Below are 19,663 nucleotides of genomic sequence, written 5' to 3'. Positions count from 1 at the left end.
CTCTAAAAGCTGAAGAGCGTAATAGGGCCTCAACCGGTTTAAATAATCCTCATAGGAAAAAATGACATTAGGGAAAAATATTTGTTTTGAAGTCCCCTACAACCTCCCAGAGTTTGTCGGTTTAAATACTTTTCACCCTGTATAAAATTGTTAAAAGAAATCATATTTAAGACACAATTAAAGCAACTGTTAATTGATAAATGTTTGTACTCCATCAAGGATTTCTAATGTAATTGTGTATAATTTATCTTTACTTGTAAACTTTTTTAATGTTCTTGTGTTTGTAAACTGCCTATGTCCATGACTGTTAAGTTATTATGGACAAATAAACCCTTCATTTATGTATTTATCTTAGGATAGTTGGTGCAGTTGTGCAAAGCCATTGTGCCAAGGTGGCATCAAATCTCATCCTTGGTACAAATTTTCATTTGTCCCTTCAGTCTGTATTTATACAATATTTCTAGGATCACACAAGAAATTAAGTTCATCATTTTGCTGCTCACCTGTATTTGGTGCTGTAGACAAGTATATCCTCTGGTGCTAAAGAACCATTTCCAAAACCAAGGCGGTCACCATATGTATGCCTTAGTATTGTGCCACTTTTTAACATCTGTGCAGCCCCCACAGCTGTCAGTTGTCCCAACTGGCACTCCCCTCCAAATGGGGGCAACAGAGGAAACCTAACAAAATGGCCATTAAAGACTACTGTAATATCTTTGTTTTTAAATTAGAAAACACGAACACAAAGTAGTAACAACATCTCTCCAAAACTAATGAAAGGTTTTTAGATTATCACACAAGGGAAATAAACATTTAAAATTGTAGTCCATGTATTTAAAAACATTTTAAGTTGTGGGCCATGTACTTAAAAGTTTCTGTTACAGAGGTACTGGCAGCTAGCAAGCTGGCACATAAGTAATTTGCTGTCTTCATAGTCACAATATTGTATGTTTGAAACCCCATTTTCATTAACCACATATGTCACTATATGAGAGTGCCAAAAAGATTTCCTCAATAAGAGTGTAGAAGTCTGATCCTTCCCCATCAGTGCCAGTGCCCTGTCTCCAAGGACCTTTTATTTGTTTGTTTACTATTATTATTTACTTTTTCCCCATGGATCCATTGCTAGGATATAGAACATGTCAGATTATTACAGTAATAACCACAAGTTAATGGTCATATGATCTACAGTTTAAGTAATATGTAAACAGATATTTGAAAAGTGAGGAGCAGGTGCTCAGGTAATAACTCACAAAGTTGTTGTGATAACAGTCAACCTACAAATTATAAGGCTTGTAGCTCTAGTTCATATACAAAGTGAACTGTTCAAGACTAAGGTATCAGCACTACATAACAAATTCATATAATACTGGTACTGCTAAAGACTGAATACAGTTCACAATGACAGATTTGACATGAACTCGAACTTCATTGCATACCTTTATGCTTGAATAATGTACTTCCTTCAGTACCATATTGAGATTTTTTTGTATCTTTTAGGAGATCACGTTTACTTCTTGTATCATGATCATGATGTGCACTGTTTATTTTGTAAACTGTTCAATTTTTGCTCCAAAAGCACATACGTGAAAAGATATACTGGTATGGCATGGTGAGAATTCCCAGCTGTCTGAATACATTTCTGCAAGAGCATTTAGGGTGGACTCTACTCAATTCTGATGATGCTCTTCTGTGGCAAGAAGACTGTTTTTGCTTGTAACTGGATTCCCCAGAATATGATACTATGTGTCATAGTTGAATGGAAATATCCAAAGTATGCAGCTTAGATTGTTTCCAAGTCACAAGTAAATGCGACTGAATAATGGAATATGTTGCCAAATTAAATCTTTTACATAGATCAAGGATGTGAAGTAACCATTTAATGGTAAGTCATTAACATAAAAGAGAAATAGGACTGGGCCTAATGTGGAGCCTTGTGGAACACCCTGAGATATTTTTTTCCACTCAGAAAAATAATATGTGCCATTTGAAGAAATGCTAACTCTTTACTTTCCATTGGATAAGTAGGATTTAAGCCATTGTAGGGCACTGCCGCTAATGCCATACTTTCACTCAGTGAAAGATTGGAGATGGGGAAGGGAGTAAGATATAATAGAGGAAGAGGAAGGCTACTAAAAGGAAAATGCAAATAAATATTCACGGACTCATAGACTTATAAACTGAACTAAAATGAGATGACACATTGTAGTAATATGGAACTGTTGAAAGCTCTTCAGTCTGAAGAGTGGTTTGGTGCAGCTCCCCATACTAGTCTATATGGTGCAAACCTCTTCATCTTTGAATAACTACTGCAACCTAAATCCATTTCAACCTGCTTACTGCATTCACACCTTGATATCCCTCTCCAATTTTTACTCCCCACACTTCCCTCCAATACCAAACTGACAACTCCTTCCTGCCTATTAACTCATCCCTTCTTTAGGCCAAATTGTGCCATAAATTTCTTCTCTCTCCAGCAATTTAGTACTTCCTCATTCGTTACAGGATCACCCAATCTAATCTTCAGCATTCTTCTATACCACCACTTTCAAAAGCTTCTACTCTCTTCTTGTTTGAACTGTTTATCATCTGTGTTTCATATCTGTACAGGTCTACACTCTAGACAAATATTTTTATGAAAGACTTCCATTTAGATTTACATTTTATGTTAACAAATTTCTGTTCTTCAGAAATGTTTTTCTCACCATTGCATCTACATTTTATATCTTCCTTTTGTCAGTGTCTCATTTCCTAATCTAATTCTCTCAGCATCACCTGATTTAATTCAACTACATTTCATTACCCTTGTTTTGCTTTCGTTGATTTTCATCTTATACTCTCCCTTCAAGATACTGTCAATTCAATTCAATTGCCCCTCCAATTACTGACTCTTGACAGAATTACAATGCAATCAGTAAACCTGAAAGATTTCATTTCTTCTTTCTGAATTTTCACTTCTTCTCAAAATTTTTCTTTAATTTCTTTTACTGCTTGCTCAGTGAACAGATTCTTTATCAGTGATAAGCTACAACCTTATCTCACTCCCTTCTTTGTCTGTCTTTCAGCTTTCCCTTATTTGCTCAGTACCAGTTTGCTATCTGAGCACTTGATATTCATACAGTTGCTTGTCTTTTCTACAAAGGTTTCTTTAATCTACCTATATATGGTATCTTATCTTTCACCTAGTTATACATGCTCCTGGCAGTCTTGTATTTGTCCTACAGCTATTCTTGCTTAACCACTTTGCAGTTTTTGCTAATCTCCTTTTTTAGACACCTTCTGCCTTGTTTGTTTGCTGCATTTTTATGTTTTCTCACTTCACCAATTAAATTAAGTGTATCCTGCATAATATAAAACTTTCTAATAGGCCTTGTTTTTTTACTTATTTGAACCTCTGCTCCTTTCACTATTTTGTCTTTAAAAGCTGTTCATTTGTTTTTTACTGTATTCCTTTTCCCTGTTTCAGTCAAATTTTGCCTAGTGGTCCCTGTGAATCTCTCAGTAATCTCTATTTCCTTCAATTTATCCAAATGAATGCATTATCTATCTTTTACAGTTTCTTAAGTTTTAATTTACCATCCATAACCAATAAATTATAGTCCACATCTTCCCTGGAAATGTCTTACAGTTTAAAATTAGGTTTTGAAATCTCTTCCATTACCAGTGTGTAATCAATCTGAAACCTTCCAATGTCTCTAGATCTCTTCTACTTATACAACCTTCTTACATGATTCTTAAACCAAGTGTTAGGAAAGATTAAATTCTGCTCTGTGCAAAATTCTACCACACTGATTCCTCTTTCATTCATTTCCCCTAGTCCATATTCTTGTACTGTTTTTCCTTCTCTTCCTTTTCCTACTGCAGAATTCCAGTCCCCCAATACAATTAAATATTCCTCTCCCTTAACTATCTGAACAATTTCTTTTATCTCATCACACATTATTTCAATCTCTTCATATCTGCCAAACTATTTCCTTATTCATTAAATGTTCATAATAGCTTACCAACATTCTTATTTTCTTATTCATTAATTGACCTACTCCTGCACTGCCCGTATTTGATTTTGTTTTTATAACCCTGCACTGTCCTGACCAGTAGTCCTTTTCTTCCTGCCGTACCACTTTAATAAATCCCACTAGACCTAACTTCAACCACCCATTTCCTTTTCTAAAACCTTGAGCTCCCTACCAATTAAGGGATCTAATATTCCATGTTCTGAGCCTTGCCTCTTCCAACAGGTAATCCTTGCAGCTCAAAACAACAGTGGTAGAGCCTTTGTCAGCAGGTAGGGTCATAAGGTTGGGATCAGTTTTTATGTGGTAGATTGTGGTTCTTTCTGCAGATGTAAGGTTAGTTTTCACACTGAGGGATTTGGGGAATGATGGCAAGGCAAGGTTCAAAGTTAAGAAATTTTGTTAAGTTTGCAGGTGGTGATCTGGGGGATGTGGGGGTGGATCACAGGTTGATAGAGGAGTGAACTGAATCAGGCAGGGTTCAACATTGGTCTTTGGTTGAGTCTGGTTGGTAGGGTTGGTGGCAAAAAGGTTTCCACTGCAGGGACTGGGAGAAGGATAGAAGGTCTTTAACAAGTCCTGCATGACTGAATTTGGGAGAGGGGCGAAAGGTGAGGCCTTTGGAAAGGACTGATACTTTTGCAAAACTAAGACTTTTGGAGGGAAGATTCATGACTGAGTTTCAAGTGCGTTTAGGTTCTGGATTCTGTATGGTGGTGGGAGGTAGTTTTTGATGGTGAAATAAATGTAGTAAGTCTGCAAGGCAGGGTTTGTCAGCTATGAGGGGATGTGAGAGAGGTTTGGAGGTTGTTGTAGAGGTGGTGGATGCTGGTAGTCCAAGATGGGAGTGAGAAGTGAACAGGGTGGAGTGTTTTTTGAGGTGGCATTGTGCATGTTGCTCTAGTTTCTGGAGAGCAAGGATTTCAAGTGTGAGATGGGATTGAGCAATTTGGGATTGCATAGCAGGAGAATTTTACAGATGGAGAGGAGGTATAGCAAGGAGCTTTGGGCCTGATTGGTGTGGTTTTGCGGACTATGTTAGTGAGGGTTAAGTACTAGAGGAATCTGAATTGATGAAGGTCATTGTGGGGGAAAGGGTGGCAGCGGGAGATGGGTTATATGATGGTAAGGCCATTTTGAGGGATTCCATGAGCCAAGCAACAACACAGGAGCACTATATTGGTCTGGGTCCTGGCTAGGGATAAGGAAACTTTTCTGTATTGAAGCAGATGGAGGATAAAAATATGTAAAAGAACATAAATAATGTAGAATTATGCCCGAAAAATTACACCCAAACATGTGGGAAAAATCATAAAAAGGATGAAATGGATGGAATGGGGTGAAACAAGATGAAATCTGAGGGAGTAGGCCGATAGTGAAAGGTGGAAACCAACTGAAATTGGCATGAAGACACAATGAGATCAAAGAAAAAATAAATAAAAATATTGTAATGAGGGTGGTTGGTGGGTAACTGTGAAGAAGAGGGATGGCACACATGAGTTTTAAAAGTGTCTTTGATCACTCCACAGAAAGAGGATATGTCACAACTTTTCCAAAATAGTATTCTGTCACATGCTACAAATCATGTGCAACATGTTTGTATCCCTACATACACTGTGATGAGTTCTTCCAGCTGCCACATTCCTATCCTCTCCCTTTGCTGTCTATCCCTTCTCTTCACCTTTCTCTTCCATTACCATTTACCTTGTCCATCCTTCATCTCATCATATTAAACTGATGTAACTCCTAAGCCCACCTGAAGTGTAGTCCAAAAAAAAGTAAGCTATGTTATGATGTTGCAATTCCTCTTTGTGTATCTGTCTACCGCTCAACTCCCCTACACAGTAAGTATGATTTCATTGTTTGTATGAAATTATTCTGCATGGTGCATTAGTCTGAGAAAATTACAGAGATAAAATGCATAAAAAATGGAAGTATTACTTACTTGTACATGGTGTCCAAACCTTTAGGCACAAAGTTGTGCAGATAATAGAGAACCCCAACTGACTATATTGTGATACATGTGCAAAAAAATGGTTCAAATGGCTCTGAGCACTATGGGACTCAACTTCTGAGGTCATCAGTCCCCTAGAACTCAGAACTACTTAAACCTAACCAACCTAAGGACATCACACACATCCATGCCTGAGGCAGGATTCGAACCTGCGACCGCAGCGGTCGCGCGGTTCCAGACTGTAGCGCCTAGAACCGCTCGGCCACACAGGCCAGCGATACATGTGCACCTCTGACCACTGGTTCTCCTTATTTTACATGTTTTTTTTAATTTAATAAACAACATTCATTTCACAGAAATTATTTAGATTTCAGAGCAATTGCCCAGTTTGGCAACCTTTAGTCTCATTACAGGCATTACAATAACACATCAAATTTTGTTGCCACACTCAAATATTTCTGCTGTCTGTTGTGCAATGAGATAGACAGCCACAATCCAACCAACTAGGTCTTCACCAGTTTCATCTGTTGCATCATACACCAGTGACTTAGAGCATACATTGTCCAGATAGTCACAAACAATCAAAGTAAACTCATGCACTGCTGTGTTGAAACTGCATCCATTCACACAGACAACACGAGGTACAATATCCAGCACATCTCAGATGTGCTGCTGATAATGGCAACCAGTCAAGTAAGACCACAGGAGTTAAGACCCTAGTAAGTGAACTTGTGCAGTTCTAGATCATAACTTGAAGAATCAATAGCACAAACATTTTTTAATCCATGAACAATGAAACTGCTTATAAGTTGACAGCATAATACAGTGTTCAATAATCTGTTGATAGAACCAAACTTGAGGTGAAACAAGCAATCCAGTTTTCAAGTTGTGATCAGCTGATGCCTGTGACACTGAGCAATAAGAAATGGCAAAATAAAATATAGCAAGTAGCCATGGGAGGTGCATTATGTGTAAATTAATGATCACCAAGAATATATGATTCAACAAAAAGTTAATTTGTATTATTGTTTTCTGTTTTGTGAACTTCCAATCTACAACACTACCACTTCCTTCGGTAAAGGATGTATGTTTTATATTACACCAGATGATACTAAATACTTAACTAGTTACTTGAAGAAAAATGTTCATTTGTACAGGAGTATCTTGCCTTTTTTATATCTAATTATGTAAAATGTTGCTGCATCTCCTCCTTCTGTGATAACAAAATCACCAATTAAAATAAAACATTTTTCTTTCACTAAAGCTTGTTGAGGTTTGTAATTTACAATGACAAAAATATAGCAAACATCAGATATGTAAAAAAATTTCAAGGCAAAGGTATAACGATGTTTTGTATCCGGGACTATAGATCGAAAGATAATCTTCTCTGCGAATTGTTTTAGAATGGCTGTATGACAGAGTAATGAAGGAATATAAGTCTGCTCTAGTAGGAGGTAATTAAATAGATTCTTTATGGAAAACTAGAATTTTCATTTATAGAATACTGCATAAAAACTTCAGCCTGAAAACATGACAAGTAAGTTGTGTCCAAATGCCTCACATGGACATTTACAACATACGAAGATTTACTTAGTGGATGACACTGTGTGCAACTACAAACTATAGATTCATAATCATTTTGTCCCAGTTCCTGCATTTGTCTGTGATAGGTGGTAAGTGTTGGTCCACCACAGATCTCCACACACTGTCATTTCAAATCTTAACTTCACATGCAAGTTCCTTGATGTTTATTGTTGGTGCTTCTCCTATTCACTGCCATTTCCTCAAATTCTCATTTTGTAACATTTCTTTGTTCAGTATCCTGCCCAACAGTCTGTGACTTGAATGACCTACTGCCACAAGTTTCTAATGAAGATAATAAATGTTTTCCAGTTCAGACAACTCTTGTTGTGAAATCTTTTTCTGTAGATTTGTTCTACATTTTGGACATTACACCTTTCTATACCATATGAGGTCTTTGCAGTGCAAATGGTGTAACTCACATTATTCTTGTTTTGAGATATTTAATAGTTTCCTAGGATTATTATACAAAAGTCAGCAGTACTTTTTGTATTACTTTTTTTATTATTTATCAGAATAGTGGAGGGCAAACCACTGTCTCCGCAACCTCCACCCAAAACTTACCCCTTCTTCCATCCTATCATGCTTTCCCAAGTCAAGTCCCAATGTCATCTCCAGACTGTGCTGTTTCCCACTGGCTCTGACACTCGTGCATCACATGCCTAACCCGTGCACCAGCCATCCCTCCCTCCAGCTTTCCTAACCATCAAACTGGGTGCCTTCCCCCAAGCCGCTAGCCACCCACCCCAAAGACATCTTCCTGCCTACTGCTGCCTCCTACCTCTTCCTTACTCTACCCACCCACCTGACACAACCCCCACCCCAACCTAGCTCACCTGATGAACTGCAGCAGAATTCCAAGCACCATATAGGGGCATAGATGTGTGTGTGTGTGTGTGTGTGTGTGTGTGTGTGTGTGTGTGTTTGGAGGGGGGGAGGGCGCATTCACCTATTGAAGACTCAGCTCTTCTGCCTTTCAGTGAGTGATCTCTTTTACTCCTAAAGTATTTACATTCCACCACAACTGTCCTGTTTGAGATCTCAGCTCGAACTCCAACTTTTGAAATTCAATATTGATTGAAAGAATTTTCTTGAAAAAGAGCATTAATTGAATAGATGACTTTTTTGGTACTGAATGCATTGCATCTTTAGCCATGAGATTGGATGTTTTTAGGTGTCAGTCTTCCTTTGGTGATTGACTTCAACATGTATTCCATAGACAAAAAGTCACTGTTTGTGATTATAGTGACACGAAAGAGATTTTTTTCTCTGCTTGCCAATAACATTGTACCAATCACTGGGACAAAATATCTGTTGTTTCTTCTTAACATTCTATTGTGCTAAAACAATCATCATAGGAGTGATGGGAGTGGCCACCTATTAGTTTACTGTAATGCTGAATTTGTCTACAGTTGTTATGTCTCAGATGTATTTTATATTGATATGAGCATACAAACACAAGGAAATATTAGTTTTGATGTAAAGTAATAATATAATGAGATACTATGAAACATCTACCAGCACTGGATGACTCTGGATGTGATGGAAAATATTCATTGCAGGATCAATTAGTATTTCTACAAAACGGTCCCAAGATGCTGTTTCATGGCAGGATCAACCATCATTCCAAACAAATGGCCCTAAGATGCTGTTTTTATAACTATAACTCATGGTGTATCACACTGAACACAATTCAAACAATGAAACAAGTCAAATCCCATTAATAGAGCACCCAGGTAAACTAACAACCACAGCGAATCAAGAAAATTCAAAACAATAGCAGTGCAGTGGTTGAGCAGCCAACTACACCACTTCAGCAGTCAAAAGATTGATACAATTGCTTACAGCAAAAACTACTGCTGTTACTTCTGCAGTGGCTGTTTGAGTTACGAATTACACCATTTGGTCTGTTAACAGACTGCCACTTGCTGAACAAGATCCTGACCCTATTTAAAAAATAAATAAAGAAAAATTATAAAAGAGAAAAGCAATTGTGGAGTTACATGACTTGGGCTTTAAGGGGATCATAGAACAGATTCACATCTGCAAGCTCGTGTGATGAATGAAATTTCATGTCTGACAACTACTCATGGATTGCAAACACTGACAAGCGGCACATTTCAGCACGGACACATTGAATTCAAGTGTACTATTTTGCAAGATAGCACCAGCAATGTTGATGCAATGGACAGTTGTACATCACAACAACTAAAGTACATCAGTCACATGCATTACATATTAAAGACTTCATAGTAGATGAAATATACATTTATGACCAATATATGCAATAAGCAAACTGGCAATAGCAAGAAAAGTGTTCCTGAAAAAGATACGTTTGTTAACACTGAATATAAATTTAAAGGTTAGAAACTCGTTTTTGAATGTGTCTGGAATGTAGCCTTATAAGGAAGTGAAACATGGGTGGTAATCAGTTCAGACAACAAGAGAACTGAAGCTTTCGAAATGTGGTGCTGTGGAATGATACTGAAGATTAAATGGAGAGATCAGATAGGTAAGCAAGCAGTTTTGAATTGTTGGGAGAAAAGAAATTTACAGCACAATGTTTGTTACCAAGCTACTGCTTCTTCATAAACATAGTAACTCTCATGATGGCTGTTCACAACATCTATGTTGGCAGATCTGCAAGAGATAAATTGCTAATGAAATCATGAAAACAGATAATTATTCCAGATATTCAGTATACTAGCATGCTCCTCAGCAAATTATATCTGTGGGTTTCATTAACATGTGTATATACATGGCATATCTCAAATATATTCGCATGCTAACACAGCATGGACTCCATATTTGTCTTGTCTGATGAGGCTCATTTACTTAGTGCTAAAAATAAATGCTTCAATAACTTGCACTGATTATAGATTTATGTATCTACAATATTTATCAACTGCAAGAATAACATGTCTTTATTATTATTATTATTATTATTATTTGAAGGTACACAGCTTGTTGGTTAATTGATTAAGTGAAACTGTTGATGAGTTGCTCAGGAATATTTTGCTGTTTATCAGGAAAAGAAATCTGCACTACCCCTGAAACAGTCAGCAGTGGTGTTGATTTTCAAATGAGCACCAGATATTTTCAATGGATTTTCAGTTCAGAAGCATGATGTCAACAGCATTTGATCCAACAAGTGAGTAATATATCTGCAAGTGCAGACTTCCAGAAATAGGAACAAATTGCCAGTGGTACTAGCATTTAGTAGAACAAAAGCTGGGAATGCCCCATACCTTTAAGGCATGAAAGTAATATCTGAATGTCACGGAGGTTACTATATTCACCAATGTCGATTTTTGCCTATATCATTATTCTGTCATAATGACACTGGGAGTACTTTGGACATAACTGCAAGGTTGGTTTGCATTCTATATGTCCCTCAGATATAAATGTGTTGATTATCAGCTTCACACTTGATCATGATTCACCAGTGTGCTCCTGACTGCAATATTCATTTGTCCAATGTCTTTTTGCACTATGATATGTCACTGTTATCAGGGGAAATGATGTAAGTGGGTCTATGTGCTCAGAAATTGCCTTAATGAAATTGATTGTGGACATATTGATTAACATTCTACCATGATATGCAGCCTTCTCTCAAAATATTAGTTCAGCATAGACATATAACAGAAGAATTGCTATAGGACTAATATTTTACTTGTATGAAATGATACAATTTGAACATAAGTAGTGCCTGTACTACTAAACATGGATGTTTCAGCATCATTCCTGTATACAAGCTGTTCTAAAAGATGTTTGCTGCTGTGGTCTTCAGTCCAAAGACTGGTTTGATGCACCTTTGCATGCTACTCTATCATGTGCAACCCTCTTCATCTCAATATAATTACTGCAACCTACATCCTTCTGAATCTACTTACTGTATTCATCTCTTGGTCTCCTTCTATAATTTTTAACATCCACACTTCCCTCCAACACTAAATTCGTGATCCCTTGGTGTCTCAAAATATATCCTATCAACTGTTCCCTTCTTGTACTCAAGTTGTGCCAAAAATTTCTTATCTTCCCAATTTTATTCAGAACCTCCTCATTAATTACATAATCTACCCATCTAAGCTGCAGCATTCTACTGCAGCACCCCATTTAAAAAGCTTGTGTTCACCCCTTGTCTAAACTTTTTATCATCCATGTTTCCCGTCATGGCTATATTCCAGACAAATACCTTCAAAAAAGACTTCCTAATACTTAAGTCTGTATTCAGTGCTAACAAATTTCTCTTCTCTAGAAATGCCTTTCTTGTCATTGCCTGTCTACATTTTATATCCTCTCTACTCTGGCCATCATTAGCTATTTTGCTGCCCAAATAGCAAAATTCATCCACTACTTTAAGTGTTTCTTTTCCTAATCTAATTTGCTTGGCTTCACCTGATTTAATTCAACTACATTCCACAATTCTTGTTTTGCTTTTGTTGATGTTCACCTTATATCCTCCTTCCAGAGCACAGTCCATTCCATTCAACTGCTCTTCTTAGCCTTTTGCTGTCTCTGACAGAGTTACACTGTCATCAGTGAACTTCAAAGTTTTTATTTCTTCCCCCTGAACTTTAATTCCTACTACAAAAATTTCTTTGGTTACCTTTACTGCTTACTCATTGCACAGATTGAATAACATCGGGGATGGGTGACAACCCAGTCTCACACGCTTGTCAACCAATGCTTCCCTTTCATGCTTCTTGACTCTTATAACTACCATCTAGTTTTTGTACAAATTGTAATTCAAAGAATGTATTCCAGTTAACATTTTCAAAAGTTTTCTCTAAGTCTATAAATGTTTTAAATGTAGGTTTGCTTTTCCTTACCCTACCTTCTAAGATAAGTTATAGAGTCAGTACTGCTATGGATGTTCCTACATTTCTCTGATATTATCTGACGCTGGCTTCTAACAGTTTTCCATTCATCTGTAAGGAATTTGTATTAGTATTTTGCAACGATGATTTACTCAATTGATAGTTAAGTAATTTTCAAATCTGTCAGCAACTTCTTTCTTTGAAATTGGGACTATTACATTCTTCTTGAAGTATGAAGGTATTTCACCTGTCTCATGCATCTTGCACACCAGATGAAAGAGTTTTGTCATGACTGGCTCTCCCAGGGCTATCAGTATTTCTGACAGAATGTCACCCACTCCCGGGGCCTTGTTTCAAATTCATTTTTTCCGTGCTCTGTCAGATTCTTTTCACGGTATAATATCTCCTACCTCATCTTCATGTACGACCACTTCCATTTCTATAATATTATCTTCAAGTTCACCTCTCTCATATAGACCCTCTATATACTCCTTTATATTGTATTGTATTGTATTTATTGATCCAGTAAATCTTACATGTACAGTACAGCACATCAGATATTGGACAGGTCAAAGTATATCTTACAATTAAAACACTTTAGAAACTAGAAAATTATGTTCACAAAATTTTACAGCACTTCATATACTGGGCAAGTCAATGTGTAAGTTATAATTAAACCACATTAGAAACTTGAAGTTTACAACTGAATACATGTATAAGCCAATATTAACGATTACAGTATTTGCATGATTCTCACTTAAGCTCTAAGGATTTTTGAGGAACTCTTCTACACTATGAATTGACATGTACACTAGAGAATTACATTCACAGAATTTTACTTCATATACTGGGCAAGTCGGTATACAACTTATACTTGAACCCCATTAGAAACTTGAGAATTACATCTGAATGTATTTATAGGCCAGTATTAATGGTTACAGTATTTGCATAATCATCACTTAGACTCTCAAGGATTTTGGAGGAACTCTTCCATGCTATAAAAGCAATGTGTCAATAGATATTCTTTTAATGCTGCTTTAAAATTTTTTTACATCGTCTTTACTTTAAGTTCTCTTGGCAATTTATTGTAGGTAATTTTTCCATGGTGTAATGTTCCTTTTTGGCACAAACTGGTTTTTGTATGGAGTACATGAAAGTCAGTTTTCTGTCTCGTATTATGATGATGAACATTTTCATTTTTGGGGAGGATACTAGGATTTGTTATTGTATATTTCTTTATAAACATTGCACTTTCAAATAGGAAAATACATGGAAGGGGAAGAATCCCCATCCTTTTAAATAATGGTCTTCATGGTTTGTTCCTTTCTATTCCAGCCATGATTCTCACTATTCTTTTTTGCATCCTGAAGAGTTTTAGGCAGGATGGCGAGTTACCCCAGAAATTGATCCCATATTTTAGGACAGAATGTATATTAGAATAGTAAACTGTCATTAGACAGTCCTTGTGACAGCAGTTTTCTAGCACTCTCATTAAATAACACATGGTACTTAGCTTCTTTAATATGTTGTCAATGTGAGTTTCCCATCTAAGATTATCCTGTAGCCAGACCCCCAGAAATTTTGTATTAGGCACACTCACAATATATGTGTCTGACATCTGAATTCTTATATCCTCTTCAGTGTTTCTCTTGACATTATGAAAATTTAATGCTACTGTTTTACTTTTATTTATTATTAGTTTGTTTTGGCTGAACCAGTTGACAACATTTGTTAATGCCTCAGAGAGTCTTGTCTGTAGTATCTCTGCAGTCTTCCCACTGACTAATATGCTTGTGTCATCTGCAAACTGGATAGTGGTATGGTACTGGTTAACTGATGTTAGGTCATTTACATATATCAAAAATAGGATGGGGCCCAGTACTGAGCCCTGCGGTACTCCATATTTTACTGCTTTATAATCAGAATAGTGTCTTGTTGATTTATTTTCTTTGTGAAAATGTATTTCTACTACTTGCTTGTGGTCAGTAAGATATGATCTAAGCCAGTTGTTAGGCATACCTCTGATACTAATTCTTTCAAGCTTCTGCAGAAATAGGGTGTGGTCTATGATGTTGAAAGCCTTAAACAGATCAAGGCATATGCCAGTTACTTTTTGTCCACTATCATTTTTTTTGAGTACTTCACCCAGAAATTCATATATTGCTGTTTCTGTTGATCGGCCTTTCCAGAAGCCATGTTGGGTTGTGGATAATATTTTGCACTTTTCTAGAAAATCTAGCAACCTCTTATGAAAAATTTTTTCTAGTATTTTCGAAAATGTAGATAGCAAGGCAATAGGTCTATAATTGGTTATGTCTTCTTTCTTACCCTTTTTGAACAGTGGTTTCAGTTTCACTGTCTTTAAGCAGGCAGGAAAGACTCCATTTGTTAATGAACTGTTGAAAATGTGGGCTAATGGTATTGCAATGAGGTCACCCACACTTTTAATGACATAATCTGGAATCTCATCCACACCTGTTGAAAATTTTGTTTTTAACTCTCTAATTGATAGTATAATTTCCTTAGGGTTGGTTGGAGTAAGAAATAAGGAGTTGCAGTTTCTATTTTGATTTGATGGTGTTGTAGCAGGATTTTTATTTGAAGATTTTATGTCAGAGAGTAATTTTTCGCTAATATTTGCAAAGTATGTATTAAAAGCATTGGCTACTTCTTCTGGATTTGTAATTTTTTTGCCATCTTGGATTACCTGGAGATTTACATTTTATGAGGTCTCATTTCCTACTTGTTCTCTATCTTCCACATGGCTTTCATTTTGTTCCTGGCCATTTTTATATGGTGATCATTTCTTGTTTTTTTTAGCTTCTTTTATGACTTTGTGAAGCACTCTCTTATAATTCTTGAAATACACCAGAAATTCTTCTGTAACATTTTGTGTTTTTGAGATTTCATAAAGTCTCCTCTTTTTAGCACATGATATTTTAATGCCTTTCATCAGCCATGTAACATTTCTTTTTCTAGTTTTTAATGTTTGGTTTTTAACTGGAAAAGAAATATTGAAATAATGGGAGAATATTTCCATGAACATATCAAACTTTTTACATGTGTCCTCATAGTTGTCTATATCATTCCATGTTTCTTTTTTTAGTAAGTGCCTGAAGTGTTCTAGGTTGTGCTCGCTAAAATTTCTACCTTTTCTTGCCATTTGTTGTTCAGTATATCCTGCAGCCTCTAATGGGAATTCAATAAACTGTGCATAATGATCACTGAAGCCTGTATTCATATTTCCAGATTTGTATATATATTTATCTGTATTTATTAGTATCTGATCTATAGCACTGGTTGACGATTTGGTGACTCTGGTGGGGGATTTGATAGTTGTATGTATATTGTAGGTTTTTAATAAGGCCTCAAGGTTTAATCCGTCTTTTGAGTTCTTGTTGAAATCTATATTAAAGTCACCACATATGATGGTTGTTTTACTAACTATTTTTATACTGTTAAGTGCCTTCTCAAGATTTTCAATGAAAGTAGTTATGTTTCCATTTGGGCTTCTATATATGCAAATAACAATTATATTTAAATTTGTCAGCTGTTTAGCAGAAATTTCGAAGTTTTGCTCTTCTCCTAGCTGGTTAGTGAACTTTAAATTATCGTGTTTGATGTTCTCTCTAACATTTATGCATGTTCCTCCATGCATGGAGGTTTTCCTACAAAAAAAAGATGAAAGGGTAAAGCCCTCTATCCTTGTGTGATGTAACATATTTTCTGATAACCAGTGCTCACTGACACATATAACTGACACTTCTTTTAGTTCATCTGATAACAATATTTCTATCTCACTAACTTTATTTGATAAGGATTGTACATTTTGGTGCAGGAGCATAAATTTCGACGATGACTTATTTACTAGGTTGTTTTGGCCTACCTTATATTCGATAGCTGCACATGACATATCATTTTTAACACTTTTACAATTGAAGTTTTCTTTCCAGAGCGATGTTTTAGAAGATGAAATCAACATTCCTCTGGAATCACTTGCCATAAAAAACGTTGTGGTTCTTTCCTGTTTCGTGTTGGGCGAGTTGGCTTGTAGTGTGATGGCGTTTCTGCTGTAATTTTTGAAGTTGTAATTTAAGGACTGCAACTAGGCTAGATGGGGATCCTCTTCTTGCCGCTTCCACACTTCTTGAAGTCATTGGAGTAATATGCTCTTCATTTGAAATTGGTGATTCCATTGCTGCTGCTGCTACAATTGGAGGCTGCACTAAGCCTGGCTGATTTTGGTTTAATTGTTCCATGATTGCATCACACAGTGCTACTTTTCCTTTCATGTTTCTATGCTATCCATTGGTAGTGAAATCTTCTCTTTTTTGACTGTCTGCATTAATATATGCCACATTGCTGAAGAGCTTGCATATTTTCTCGAACTTTCGGTTAGTTGCTTCGATTTCTGCATTCACACACGATGTTTTGATGAGGTCATGTCTCATAGGGATGCTTATTATGAACACTTTCATGTCCATAACTTTTGCCAATGTTTCCCTTAAAGATCGCAAAGCGAATTTTGCCTCATTCTTGTAGACATTGTTTGCGCCAGCTAAAATAATGAACCACCTTTCAACTTTCCATTCTTTTTTTAAGACTGGTTTTTCACCTGAGTTCATGATATTTGTATGGCTGCTTCCCTTCTTCTCCAAAGGCCTCTTTAATTTTCCTGTAGGTGATGTATATCTTTCCCCAAGTGAAATATGCTTCTAGATCCTTACATTTGTCCTCTAGCCACTCCTTCTTAGGCATTTTGCACTTCCTGTACCTCATTTTTTAGATGTTTGTATTCCTTTTCACCTATTTAATCTGCTGCTTTTTTTGTTTTCTCCTTTCATCAGTTAAACTCAATATCTCCACTGTTATCCAAGGATTTCTACTAGGCCAAGTCTTTTTACTTTTTTGATCCTCTGCTACTGCATCATTTGATCTCTTAAAGCTACCATTCGCCTTCTACTGTATTCCTTTCTCCTGTTCTAGTCAACCTCTCAACTGCCTCTTGTTCTTTCAAATTATCCAAGTCCCATCTCCTTTATTTCCTGCTTTTTTTGTAATTAATTCAGTTTTAATCTACAGTTTGTAACCTATAAATTGTGCTCACAGTCCACATCTGTCTGAGGAAATACCTTACAGTTTAAAATCTGTGTCTTGCCATTGTATAACCAATCTGAAACCTTCTGTGGTCTCCAGATCTCTTCCCCATACACAACCTTCTTTCATGGTTCTCAAACCAAGTGTTAGCAATGATTAAATTATGCTCTGTGCAAAATTCTACAATGAGGTTTCCTCTTTCTGTGCTCCCCCGCCCCCCCCCCCCCCCCCCCCCCCAGTCCCTCTTCGCTAACTATTTTCCCTTCCCTTCCTTTCCCTACTGTTGAATACTAGTGCCCCATCACAACTAAATTTTCATTTCCCTTAACTATATGAATAATTTCTTTTATATCATCATACATTTCTTCAAACTCTTCATCTTCTGCAGAGCTAGTTTGGCACATACACTTATACTACTATAGAATGTAAGCTTTCATAGATGGTACTGACATCAATTAAAACTTCTGGACTACCGTATTTACTTGAATCTAAGCCGCACTCGAATCTAAGCCGCACCTGAAATCTGAGACTCGAAATCAAGGAAAAAAAAAATTCTCGAATCTAAGCCGCACCTGAAATCTGAGACTCGAAATACAAGGGGAGAAACAAGTTTTAGGCCGCACCTCCAAATCGAATCAAAGTTGGTCCATTGTAATATGAGACACAATTTAGGTCGAATGAATGACGATGCAGCTACAGTAGTTTGGTTCGAATCGTAAGCTTAGCAGTTAAGCTTTACCAGGTAGCCATGGCTATGCGTCAGGTGCTCCATCCGTATTTATACGGGTACCCTTTCTTTTTCACGCGCTTCGTCTGGTTTGAATCGATTGCTTATTTTGCTTTGATCTGATAAGTGCCGTTTTCTTTGTTATAGGTGTTTACGTCACTCTAAGCTGAAAATGCATTACTGTACTGCGTCATGCATTGTTTGTCGAATAGATAGTTCGTGTTTACGGCCTGTCGCCGCTCGCGGCATGGCTTGCTTTTGTGCGCGCTACCGCCGCTTACAATAATAAAAAAGAGAGGAATTGTCTCATAACCGAAACAACGGCAAGAGACTGCTATTTGTTGTTACTTACACTGCTGCTTTCTTTGATAATGATCAACAAGAACCAAATAATAGACTGTGTATGATAGAACATAGTTCTGAACGAGAGTTAGGCGAAAATTTTTCTCCATTTTAAAATCTTTGCGGCCGCTTCTTTAGTACATCAAATTCTGCACAGAAATTAGAGTCACCTTAGATTTAAAAATCTAGTCAGTTGCCGTGCTTCATTTCTGACTGTATCACTATTAGGCATAAGAATAATATGAATATAAACATGAAACGATACATATATTCTTCCGCGTTTGCTGTTGTCTCACTCTAGTTTCGTAGTTTATTAGGCAGATAGGATTTAAATGAGATAGCAGCAAACACGAAAGAATACATGGCAAAATGTTTATATTCGTATTATTCTTATAGTGAAGAGAATATGGCATGTGATTCACATTTCATCAGGTTCCTATTAGCAACCATCTCTTCTCACAGGTAGGAAAAAATTCAGAACGTAGAGTTGGCCATATTGACAAACATCCCAAACAGTCTTGCCAGTCGGATTTTCGTATTACATTGAAATTCTGCTACATTCGAAGATGAACAATACGGAATTTGTATTTACTTCGTTGAATAATGTATGAAAATGCTGTGGTCGAAACTCGGGGCGGAGAAAAAAGCTCGTCTTCCACCTTTTTTTTTAAATTTATTTACTGACGCAGAGGTTTTGGCGCCAGTATTTATCTTTGTGCCTACAAAGCATGCCTGTGTAGCGCTACATATATTCGACGGCAGAAGTTAGCTGTGGCGGCACCTACCAAAATTTTTCAGAACTTCCGCTTGCTTTGCACTCGATTCTAAGCCGCAGGCAGTTTTTTGGATTACAAAAACCGGAAAAAAAGTGCGGCTTAGATTCGAGTAAATACGGTGTTAGGCCATCGTCGATGTATAAAACTTTTTCCTAACATTTCCTCTCTGACTGCAGGGGACATCTTCAGAGGTAAAGTGGCGAACTGCAACCAGAACTTCAGAGTGCCAAATATATGGGCAGTGTAGAGGGCACCAAAGTTTATTGTATGACATCAGCTATGTGGTTATCTCTGGTAGTGGTAACATTCTCAATTGAAGGTAATTGATTGTCACTCTTATGTTACAATGTTGA

General features: G+C 36.8%; 1 protein-coding gene across 1 annotated transcript in view; it reads right to left on the bottom strand.

Moving 5' to 3' along the window:
* The window catches only part of LOC124595232 (2-phosphoxylose phosphatase 1), a 116,222-nt gene that overhangs the window by 54,853 nt on the left and 41,706 nt on the right, over positions 1 to 19,663 (bottom strand). The window contains exon 4 of the mRNA XM_047133890.1: positions 504 to 680. Coding sequence (XP_046989846.1) covers positions 504 to 680 — 177 coding nt within the window. The remainder of the gene's footprint in view (positions 1 to 503; positions 681 to 19,663) is intronic.

Source organism: Schistocerca americana, chromosome 2, assembly GCF_021461395.2.
Source record: "Schistocerca americana isolate TAMUIC-IGC-003095 chromosome 2, iqSchAmer2.1, whole genome shotgun sequence".
Classification (NCBI taxonomy): Eukaryota; Metazoa; Arthropoda; class Insecta; order Orthoptera; family Acrididae; genus Schistocerca; species Schistocerca americana.
Note: the sequence above shows the minus strand (reverse complement) of the source record. Positions and strands in the feature narration are given on the sequence as shown.